The sequence below is a fragment of the Rattus rattus genome, chromosome 6 (genome assembly GCF_011064425.1).
Source record: "Rattus rattus isolate New Zealand chromosome 6, Rrattus_CSIRO_v1, whole genome shotgun sequence".
Taxonomy (NCBI): domain Eukaryota; kingdom Metazoa; phylum Chordata; class Mammalia; order Rodentia; family Muridae; genus Rattus; species Rattus rattus.
The window spans coordinates 63232569-63245000 of NC_046159.1; the positions used below are offsets into that span (position 1 = coordinate 63232569).

At 41.3% G+C, this 12432-nt stretch overlaps 1 protein-coding gene across 1 annotated transcript in view; it reads right to left on the bottom strand.

Annotated features, from left to right (window-relative positions):
* M1ap (meiosis 1 associated protein) overlaps positions 1–12432 on the bottom strand; it is an 81690-nt gene that overhangs the window by 38282 nt on the left and 30976 nt on the right. The window contains exon 3 of the mRNA XM_032905101.1: positions 10618–10786. Coding sequence (XP_032760992.1) covers positions 10618–10786 — 169 coding nt within the window. The remainder of the gene's footprint in view (positions 1–10617; positions 10787–12432) is intronic.

Consider the following 12432-nt stretch of genomic DNA (forward strand, 5'->3'; position numbering starts at 1 on the left):
CCACAACCACAACCAGCAAGACAAACACAGGAAGAGTGGGACTGAGAATTTGACTGTAGGGGCAGTGGGTGGCAGTCTGAGCCTACAAAGTTAATTGTCTGACAAAACAGACAAAAATCACTCCAAGGCAAGGTAACAGAATTTAAAATCTCTATAACCTAACATTCGCAAAATAAAACTAAAATGTTTTTGGCATATAGAGAAAGAAAACTATGACTCAGTCTCCAAAGAAAACACAAATCACAAATGCAAGTCTTTACGTGATAAAGATATGGACTCTATCAGATAAAGACTTTATTGAATTGAATAATTTAATTGACATAATTGAAACAATTCTCAATGAGGAATTGAAAGTATGTTCACAATGAATAGAGATATAAGATGAGGGGCTGGGGGATTTAGCTCAGTGGTGGCGGCTTGCCTAGAAGCGTAAGGCCCTGAGTTCGTCCCCAGCTCGAAAAAAAGAACAAAAAAAAAAAAAAAAAAAAAGAAATATAAGAAAAGGAAATATAAGAAATAAACAGAAAATATAAAAGATAATAATGGAAATTTTAGAATTTAAAAATACAGGATCTAAACAAAAACATTCACATGAGTTTAAAAGCAGAATGAGAATGAAGGACAAAGTGAGTGACCTAAAAGCAGATGGAAAAACATCCACCTGAAGGGACAAAAGTGGACAAAGTAAAGGAACAGGGGCTAGGGATATAGCTCAGTCGTAGAGAGCTTGCTTAGTGAGCACAAAGCCTGGGGTTCTGTTCCCAGCGTTATAAAATCAGATGTAGTGGCTCACCTTAGTACTTGAGAGGTGTAGACAGGGGCATAAGAAGTTCAAGGTCAGTTTATGCTATATAGAGAATTTAAGATGACCCTGAGCTACCTGAGACCCTGTCTCAGAACAACAATACCAAGCAAGCAAGCAAGCAAGCAAGCAAGCAAGCAAGCAAGCAAGCAAGCAAGCAAGCAAGCAAGCCAGCCAGCCAGCCAGCCAGCCAGCCAGCCAGCCAGCCAGCCAGCCAGCCAGCCAGCCAGCCAGCCAGCCAGCCAGCCAGCCAGCAAAAACAACAGGTACATAGCCTAGGCTCTGTGGAACATACTTATTTTATTCTGTATTTTGTATTTTATTATTGTTGTTGTTATTTGAGACGGAGTCCTTTCTTTGTTGGGTTGTGGTTTTTTGTTTTTCTTTTTTTTGTTTGTTTTGTTTTGGTTTTTTGGGGGGACAGGGTCTCTTGAAGTCTTAAATAGCCATGCCCAGCTAAGACAGAGACAGGGTCTTGCTAGGGTGGCCTCACACTTGGGAATCTTTCTGCTTCACTCTCCTAAGTACTAGGATTAAAGTTTATACCACTATGTGGGGGATCTCTCTGTGGAAGAATTTTAAAAAGTTTAACATATAGGGACTTGGAAAAAGAGAAAGGATACAGCACAAAAATATCTGAAGAAATATGGTAGAAAGTTTTAGAACTTAAGTTACAGATTTAAGTGTATGGGTTTGGTAGGGCGTGATGGTGTACCCTATAACCCCAGTACTTGGGAGGCAGAGGCAGATGGATATCTGTGACTTGGGGCCAGTCTGGTTAACAAATTGAGTTCCAGGCCAGCGAGGCCTACACAGTGAGACCCTGTCTTAAAAAGAAAAACGAAGCGTATAGACTCAAGCTCCTTTTCCTGGAGCCTCCTCAGTGGTCAGCGGAATCAAGGAGAAGCCGAGCATTTCCTTCCCAGTCACCAGCTGTCAGAAACACACATTGAAGTGGACGATGGAGGCCAACTCTGTACTTTCTACGAGAAGCACAGAGCCACACAGAAGCGCAGGAGCACACAAGGAGCTGCTGATGCTCTGGGTGAAGAGGAGAAGTGTTATGTTGTCCTAATCAGCAGTGGGAATGACAAACCTCATAACTCGAGGTTTCTCGACTCCTGACCGAGTGCAGCAGCTGGTGAGTAAGGGGCACACTTGTTACAGGCCAAGGAGAGATGGAAAGAGGAGGCCCAAATCTGTTCACGGATGCCTGGTGGATGTCTAATCTGGGTTCCCAACTTGGTCACTGTCAAAAAGGGAGAGAAGGCTATTCCTAAACTGACAGATATTACCGTACCTCAGTGCTTGGCGATCAGAGGAGCTAGCTGAATCCTATTGCTTTTCAGTCTCTTTAATGAAGATGATGTCTGCCAATACATTGTCAGAAAGCTCTTGAACGATGAAGGGAAGAAGGCTGGGACCAAGGCACCCAAGACTTACAGTCTTGTTACTTCACTTGTTCTGCAACAAAAATGCCAAATGGAGAAGACTGCAGAATATGCTAAACTTTTGGCCAGGAGAATGAAGGAAAGCAAAGAAAAAAAAGCCAGGAACAGATTGCCAAAAGATGCAGGCTATCCTTGGTTAGAGCTTTTATTTCTGAGTCCAGCCAAAAATAAGTCTTTAAGAGTAACAAGTAAATGATCAGATCTGGAAGGAGAGTATATAGATTAAAGAGGCTTAGTGAACTCCCGACAGGATAAATTAGAAGAAATCTATGCTTAGTTATGTCATTATCAAGCTGCTCAAGACAAACATAAAGACAATTTCATGAAAACAGTCAGAAAAATGATCCTTTCCAGATAGCTGAAAATGATGTAAGGGCTGTCATTTCTAAAGAGAAGCAAGGGATGGCCAGAAGGCAGCGGAATATCTTTAAATTACTGAAACATCCCAGACAACCTATAATTCTGCATGAGACAAATAATCTTGAAGAATGAAGGTGGAATAGACATTGTCAGATAAATAGCAGTGAGAATGGTCACTGCCAGAACCCTCACTATAAAAGATACCAAGGTCCTTCAAGGGGAAGGACATGATATCAAAGGGAAACTTGGGTGTCCAGGAGTGAATGAGTGGCATTGGAAGGAGCAAAAATATATGGGTAAAGATGGAGGATCCAGGATTTGAGACCAAGAGCTGGAGATTCAGCTCAGCAATTAAGAGCCATTCAGAACACCCACAGAGTAGCTCACAACCATCTGTCACTCCAGTCCCACGGCATCTGATACCCTTTTCTGGCCTCTACAGGCACTGAACACATATGATAACTACAGCATAAACAATAGTGTAATATAACCCTAGAACTCAGAACGTGAGAGGCAGAAACGGGAGGCAGGAGGCAGGAGTTCAAGGTCATCCTCAGCTGTATATTGAGTTCAAAGCTAGTCTGGGCTCTATGAGACCCAGTTTTAAAAACAAACGAAAAAGTAAACATACAAAGTAAAAGGTAGAATATATACTTGAGATGGGATAAGTGGACCTACGTAATTGTGAAGTTTCCGCATTTCACATGAAGTAGTGCTATATTAATTTTAAGTATGCTATAAAAAATTTAAAAATAGATTTTAAGCCCTATGTTAACTCTAAATAGATTGTGAATAGACAAAATATGTAATGTAACCCCGTAGAGAAGCCACTAAAAATGACACAAAAATGAATAGCTAAATTACAATTGATAAAATAGAATTAAATTTATGTCTTTTGTGTTTTTGTTTTGGGTGGGGGGAGGGAGACAGGTCTTATTATGAAGCCCTGTCTGGCCTGGGATCCACCATGTAAACCAGGCTGACCTTGAACTCACAGAAATCTGCCTCCCTCTGCCCCTGAGTGCTGGGATTAAAGACATGCACCACCATACCCAGCTAAATTAAAAACATTACTTATATGTCTGTGTGTATATCTCTGTGTGTATAGTACTGTATTCTGGTGACTTTGGAGGCCAGAAGAGAATGTTACATCCCCTGGAACTGGTGTTACAGGTTGTTGTAAGTTGCCTGATGTGGCTACAGGAACTAAACCTGGGTCCTTTGGAAGAACAGCAAGAACTTTTAATTGCCGAGCCATCTCTCTATCCCCAAATCTTACAAATATTTGAACGCCCCTCAAAGGCAGGAAAGCAGGAGAAAAAAAGACCAATCAAAACAGAATTAACAAATGAAAGAATAAAATAGTAGATCTAAAACCAACCATATCAATAGTCAATACTTAAAGTAATTAATAACGAACTTCCATTACAAGTAAAACTTAGAAGTTATCAGAATAAATAAAAAGATATGTTATCTACAACAAATTTCTTCTCCCTCTCCTTCTCCCTCTCCCTCTCCCTCTCCTTCTTCTTCTTCCTCTTCCTCTTCCTCTTCCTCTTCCTCTTCTTCTTCTTCTTCTTCTTCTTCTTCTTCTTCTTCTTCTTCTTCTTCTTCTTATTATTATTATTATTATTATTATTATTATTATTAGTTTTTGAGACAGAGTCTCTCTGTGTTGCTCCGGCTGTCCTGAAACCCATTCTGTGGATCAGGCTGGCCTCAAACTCAGAGATCTACATGCCTCTGCCTCTGAAGTGCTCAGATTAAAGGCGTTTGCCACCATGACTGGCTCAATATACTTTAAATACAAACCCACAAATGGATTGAAAGTACACATATGAGAAAAGATAAATGGTATGGACCCAGGAGAGATGAAAACATACATACCTGGCAAGATCCGTGTGTAGATATTTATTACCAGTTTTATTCATAGTCAAAAGTAGGAAACCAGAGTGCCCATTGACAGGTGAATAGTTAAACAAAATATAACATTTATGCAAAATATTACTACTTAACAATCAGAACTTTTATAAACAACACGGACAGATCTCAGTGTCGGAATGAAGAAGGCCAGACACAAAGGTATATATATTGTATGACTCTACTTTTGTAAAATGCCATCCAATGTACAGGAGGGAAGGACACAGGGTGGGACTGAGTGTAGCGAGGCAGGAGGGGCTCTGAGCACAGCGGCAGTATTTGATATCTTGACCAGGGTGATGATTTGTAGGTGTATAGAACTATGAAAACTCTGAGTTGTACATGTTGAATGCATGTAACTTCTAGTGTGTAGATTATTCCTCAAACCTGCAAGAGCAAACTCTTAATTTTCATGTAATTTCAGATATGCCGCTAAATTCCTATTACTTCATTCAAGTATAAAGGAGAGGTTGCTATTTTTCTGAGACCATGGCTTTTTTTTTTTTTTTAAATGAAACAAATGTCTATCTGGGTTAAAAATCTTTAGGTATCAAACACAACAGAGCTTCTAATTTAGTCTTAACGCCACAGGAAAATGACTTTAATGCAGTTATCAAAGACAAACTCGACACGCAGCTGCTCATCTGGCCTGTTTTCTAAGACATCAGAGTCTGACAACTGCTTGAAGTACAGAAGGGACCCTCCGATCCCCGACCCCCACTTCTTTCTGGAATCTTCTAAGGAACAATAAATCTCTATCTTCTTTGTTTGGATTGTTAACATTCGGTATTTCCTGAGAACGCATTCAGATGGGGTGTCTTTCCAAGGACCTTGACATCGATCCCTAGTAAACTCTAGGAGGAAATTTTAAACAGATGGTTTGTGAGCACTTAGCAAAGGAACCTGATATCCTTGTGTACATGACTGAGCAATGCAGGCTTGCTGACAGCCTCGTTAAGCTGATTTGTAACTGCTTCAAGACTTACACACCCAATCAGTGCAGGCTGTTGTCAACCCGGACAGATGTCGTCTAGATGCCAAAGTATATTGATCACTGTGGCCTGTTTAGTTTTGGCATATTTATTACTTATCCATTCTCTAGAAGGCTATTACAAAAAATTTATTATATGCAAATGAGGACCTATTAAGTGCACCCATGTACGCCCCGAAAGCGCAACCATAAGCAGACAGCCACGAATTATTTTGTCAGACTTGAGATGTAGAATACCCTTAATAGCACTGACATGTCTGTGTGCTCTTTGCTCATCTGCAGAGGAAGTCTTGCTATGCTGGACTTCCTTATCGTTCTCTCCCTTTTAAAGAGCAGTTGTACTACTTTAAGCAGCATTTTATTGCTTTCATTTCCTCGAGCTTTGTAAGGAAGTGCAATCTTCTTTGTGCCGTTAGTGGCTTGCTTCCCCGATCTCCCTCATATCCGAGATTCATTAGCATCGCGTTCCACTCTGCCCCTGTGCTCTACATTATGACGACGGCACAAAGTCTGTGTTCCAGACAGGAACTCCATGCTGGTTGTATGGGTCAGAGCTGTAGGTGTGATTTTTCTGACTCCTTTTTCCACGGTATCTTCTGACAAACAGAAATTCTGATTTTTAACACCGTGGCGCTTATTCAGTCTTTTGCAGCTAGCAGACTTTACGAAATCCTTCCCTCTCCTCACCTATAGTCATTAAGTTTTTTCTTATATATTCTCTTCTAAAAGTTTTATCTCATGTTGAGGTTTTTAATCCCTTTAAATTTTATAAAGTAGAGATCCAACTTTTCTTTTTCCTGTAAGGAACACTGATCATTCTAGCATGATTCAGTAACTACATTAATCTTTTTTTTTTTTTCATTGTTTTTCCACGGCAGCCACACCACACATTAAGATTTCATGGGACTTCTTGTTTCTGGGCTCAACAATCTGTTCTAGACAGGACAAACAGTTTATTCCTGTGTCAGTATGGTACTGTGTATTATTTCCTGCAGTGCTGGTGTTAAACCCAGAGCATCATGCATATGAAACAAAGGCCGTATGACAAGCCCCAACAGTCTTCTTTAACACTTTTATGAATCGTCTCTACGGCCTCAGCTTTAACATGTGCTTAACCTGAATGTGTGCATGTACATGTGGGTGTGAGTGCATGTACACTTTGCATAGGATTAGCTCATCAGATTAATTTTAAAAAGAGCACACTGGCTCACAACTGTAATCTCATTTATAATAAGCATTTATGAGGTGGACATAGGGGAATCTGATTTTTGAGGGCAGCCTAGGTTACATATGACCTAGGCTTTGCAAAGCAAGAGTCTGCCTCAGAACAAAATAAACAAGTGAAGCTGGGCATGACTTGTGATCCTAGCACTCAAGAGGCTGAAGCAGGAGCACTGGCCCAAGTTCATGCTATCCAGAACTACACAGGGAGACCCTGTTTCAAACACCAAACCAAGTCAAAACAAAAATCAACAAAAAACCCTGATAGGGTTTTGATTGGAATCAGTTACTAGGTCACTCTGGGGAGGACTGAATTCAATTCTAATGATATTGATGTTTTCTCCACCATCATGTTCCTTCCATCCAAATCTAACTTCTTTAGGTACAGCCCAAGAAGTACGATAATATGTACCTGTGGAGGTTTGAACAGTGATGGCCTCCACAGACTCATGTATTTGAATGCTTGGCCCATAGAAGTGGCACTAATAGGAGGTGTGGCTTTGTTGGAGTAGGTGTGGCCTTGCTGGAGGAAGTGTGTCACTGTAGTGGGAATTTAGCTAACCATTTTGTGCTCTCAGCCACCCACCAGAGTCCTCTGGATTCTCGAAAGAATCCAGAAACACACACACACACACACACACACACACACACACACACACACACACACACACACACACACACACCTTGAAAGGCTGGGCATTTCTAATCCTTTCAGCTGCTAGCAAACATTCCCCTCCAGTACTCCTGAGTTAACATCTTTTAAAATCTATATTTCATCTCTGCTACCCTAAACACAAGTGGGGAAGTGGCTTATGTGGCCGCTTTCCCTGATTCTCACAGGTTGGCAGGCCTTTATATCTGGTTTTCCTCCTTCCCCATAACAGTGATCTCTGCTTCCTTCCTCTCTCCTGGTTCCAAGCCTGCACAAATCTCAAAGTCTTGCCTCAGTCTACCTACCCAGCCATTGGCTGTTGGCTCTTTATTGATTGATTAAAAACCAATTAGGGACAAGGACCTTCAGCATTTGGATACAGAGATTCCGCATTTGGGGGATTAATTCAAAACATTAGAACCAATTCCCAACATGTCACTGTGGGGGCAGACTTTGAGGTCTCCTGTGCTCACATTATACCCAGTGTGATACACAGCCTCCTTCTGAAGCTGCCGTGCTTCCCACTGTGACGATAATGGACTAAAACCTCTAAACTGCCAGCCAGCCTCAATTAAACGTTTGCCTTTATAAGAGTTGCAGTGGTCATGGTGTCTCTTCACAGCAATAAAACCCTAACTAAGACAGGTATCCCTGTTGAGATTTCTTTCTTTTATAAAAAAATTTATGTATGTGACTGTGTGAATGTATGCCATATGTATATGGGTGCCTGAGGAAGCAAGAAGAAGGCCTTGGTCCTTGAGAGCTGTATTTAAAGGTGGTTGTAAGCTTTCCAAAATGAGTGATAGGAACCAAACCTGGGTCCTCTGGAAGAACATTGTCTTACTGTCTTAGGGTTTTACTACTGTGAACAGACACCATGACCAAGTCAAGTCTTATAATGGACAGCATTTAATTGGGGCTGGCTTACGGGTTCAGAGGTTCAGTCCATTATCATCAAAGTAGGAGCATGGCAGCATCTGGCAAGCATGGTGCAGCAGGAGCTGAGAGCTCTACATCTTCATCTGAAGGCTGCTAGGAAAAGACTGGCTTTCAGGTAGCTAGGACTAGGGTCTTAAAACCCATGCCCACAGTGACACACTTCTTCCAACAAGGCCACACCTCCTCATAGTGCCACTCCCTGGGTCAAGCTTATACAGACCATCACAGTTACTTCACAGCTGTGAAGAGACCCCATGACCATGGTAACTCATAAAAGAAAACATTTAGTTGGCGGCTTTCTTGCAGTTTCAGGGGGTTAGTCCATGGCCATTATGGTGGGAAACAGGATAGACATGGCACTAGAGCATAGCCGAGAGCTTTATATCCTGATTCACATGTAATGGGAGAGAGACAGACGGATGGACAGGCAGACTAGACTTGGCATTGGCACACCCCCACCAATGCCACACTTCCTAACCCTTTCCAAACAATTCATCAAATGGGGACTAAGTTTGCAGCAACTATGAGCCTATGGGGGCCATTTTCATTCAGATTGCCACAAGCAAAAGTACTCTTAACCGAATCATCTCTCTAGCTCCCAAGATTTATTCCTAAGGAGCGAGATGGAGATTAGCTCGCTGGTAGAATGCTTGCTTTGGTGCAAGGTACTAACTTTGAACTCCAGCACTGCAGCAAATAGGAAAGCAAAACTTTATTTCTGGGGTGAAATGTAGCTCAGTGGGTAAAAGCACTTGCCTCACAAGCCCAACAATCTGAGCTTGATCCCTGGAGCACACAGAAAGATGTGGCATGCCATCTGTATTCCCAGCACTCTTAGGAGGCAGAGAGAATTGTCTGGAAGTGTGCATACCAGTTATCCTGGAGTATACAGAACAGCAGAAACCAGAGATATCTTGCTTTGAAACAAGGTGGAAGCTAAAACAAATTCCCAAAAGTTGTCCTCTAACTTCTACATACATGTATCCACATGCACACATATGTTCAAATACATATACTAATATCAAATGAAACGACAACAACAAAAATCCAAAAAGAAGATAACAACACTGTTCCTGTGTTTTATGGCTCTTTATGAGGTTAATGCTGGGTGCTAGAATTAGCAGGAGTTACCAGATCCTAAATTGATTAAGATCATTAGGAATTTGCTGTAGATACAGGCTCACACAGAAAGAGAGAAAATAGGGTTTAAAAAAAAAAAAAAGCATACAAATTTCCCTGTGAGACCTTATATCTGTTTCTTGGGCTGATACCTCCTTATTTGCTTTTAAAAGTAAAAAAAAGGAGTAAAAATAGATAAAAAGCAGAAGTGTCTTGAGAACTATGTTAGTTTTGTATTATGCTGGATGAGAACAAAAAAAAAACCACATAAAGTATGCCTATGCATACTGCCTATGCATATGCCTATGCCTATGCATATGACAGGACAACTGAGGGCAATGTACAGAAATAAAGGTAGTGCAATGGGGAGAGTAGTTCAACCGGACAGTAGTGCAACAGGGACAGTAGTGCGATGGGGACAGTGGTGCAATGGAGAGAATAGTGCAACAGGGACAGTAGTGCAGCGGGGACAGTAGTGCAACAGGTCATGGGATTATGAGAGACTTCTAAGCTAAAAGTACCGTGATGGCTATTTATTTTTTAATACAACAATAAATCATTAGAATTTTAATTTCTCTCAGTAACCGGTGTATTAAAAAGCACTACAAATACTCTATTATTTTACTCTTAATATCAGAAGATGGTATTTATCTGTGGCAGGCACTGTTCTAAGTGCTTTTTGTCACAAAATTCTGAAAATTTGTATCATCCCCGCCTCCGACTTTCTTTCCCTGCCTCCTTCCCAGTCTCATGTAACCCAAGGAGGCCTCAGACTTGGTATGTGGTATGGATCTGATCCGACCTGCCTCCAGCTCCTAAATGCTTCAATTACAGGTGTGGACCTACTTTTTTTCCTTTAAAAAAAAATAGTTGGTTTATTTATTTTATTTTCATTGCATATGGGTGCTTTGCCTACATGTATGTTTCTGTACCATGTGTACATCCAGTACCCCACCAAAGCCAGAAGAAAGCATGGGGTCCCCTAGAACTGGAATTACAGACAGTTGCAAGCCACCATGTGGGTGATGGGAACTGGACCTGAATCCTCTGTAAGGGCAACAAGTGATCTTAAGCACTCCAGCCCCAACATAAAAGAAAAAAATTGAGGCAGGAGGATTGCTAGGTCAAGACCAGCATAGGAAACAGCAAAAAGAATCCTTACCATCATTGCTGGGTTCTTCAATAGGAGATGGTGAGTCTGTATGCTCTTGGATGCCTTTTGTGACCTCAACCACCTGCAGTCTTCTGACGCTAAGTAGGTTTATATCTTTCAACCCTTCCTCCAGTTCTTTGACCACTTCTTTCCCAGGCTGAGAAGTCAGGACAGTAATCTAAGATGAAATCCATGAAAATAATCAATATGCATGCTCTTCTTGATATCCAGAGTGAGGGACATACAATCTATTGTAAGTCTCTGGTAGTAGGTGGTGTGTTTAGTACACACGCGCACACACACACACACACACACACACACACACACACACACAGAGAGAGAGAGAGAGAGAGATAACTTACAAATCAAATTTCATTTGATCTTAATCAAAAGATTAAGAAGGAATACAAATCAAATTTCATGTGGTAGATTGCAGAGGGACAGGTGACCCTCACAGGTCCTTTCCAGTGATCCCAGACAGTCCCTAGTCAGTGACCAGTGAGAAGCCATACCTGTGTTCTGTCTTATTCATTCTTCACAATTTTCTTTATAAACTGTGGAGAGCCTTTAGGGCCACTTGCTTCTAGACACTTGGGAGAAATCTGACTTCGGCCAGGACAAAAGAAGTAAACTCCAGGCAGGAATCTGGCTTTGGGCCTGGACTCCGGAAATAGGCCCAGATTAAGAACATTTACATTTGAGTTAATGCAAACCTCAGAGCAGGCTCAGTCTCCACAGAGCCTGTGTGGCAGTCAGTCCTTTTGTCTTGGTCGTCCTGACCAGCCCCTAGAAGGGTATTTATAGGATTTTGTTTATTGCCTTGCTTGTTCTTGATCCAGACCTAATCTAACTATTTTGCATGCACTTAAAGTGGTATAAAAGCAGACTGGGAAATAATAAACCTGCTCCAGCCTCAGAACTGGCTGGAGTCATGCTACAGTGTTGTCTAACTATGGTGTTTTTTTTTTGTTTTTTTGTTTTTTTTTTTTTTCCTTTTTAACCTCGCCCCTGCCTTGAGAACATGTTGACTGACCGAGCTGGCTTGGTCAAAACACACTGGTAGCAATTCCTCTGCTTATAATCTTTTGCTCTCCCAGGAGACCAGAGGAATAAGGTGCTCAAGTTCTGCTCACATATGTACACTGTGTCCTATTGCTGTTCTCCCAATGGTGTGTAGCATTCTCAGATGAATTTTCTTAGCCCGGAGTCAGAGAAATGATTTCTTTTGACTCTAAACTATACTTAACTGTTGACCAGAATGTTGGACCTGAAGAAATATATTTGTGTATAACTAGAATCTTTTATGCCCTGGAAATGAATGTTTTTAATGAGCAGTTTTGCTTTGGGTTTTGAGACTCTCAAAGACACTCACACATGCAATTATTTTGTACGCAGATGGCTTTAATTAGCAGAGAGACTCGTAGGTGAAGGTACAATTGCTATTGTTATTTCTGAATACTTCAATGTTGTAGACTAGTTCTAGGTTCACAGTAACATTGCGAAGGATCCAATGACTCTTGCCCCTTGCCCTCACACAGACATAGCTTCTCCCTTATTAATTTCCCCTACCAGATTAGTACATTTACTGCAAGTGATTCATTAAATTGACAAAAATCACAATAAGCCCAAGCTCCTAGTTTACGTTTGCACAAGCTCTTAGTGCGGTACATTCTATGGGTTTGTACAAATATACAATGACGTTTACCTATGATATATTTCCATACAGGGTGTTTCACTTCCTTAAAAAGCCTCCGTGCTTGTTTGCCCATGCCGCTTAGTACACTTTTTTCCCCCCCAGTACTGGAGATTGAGTCCAGGGCCTTG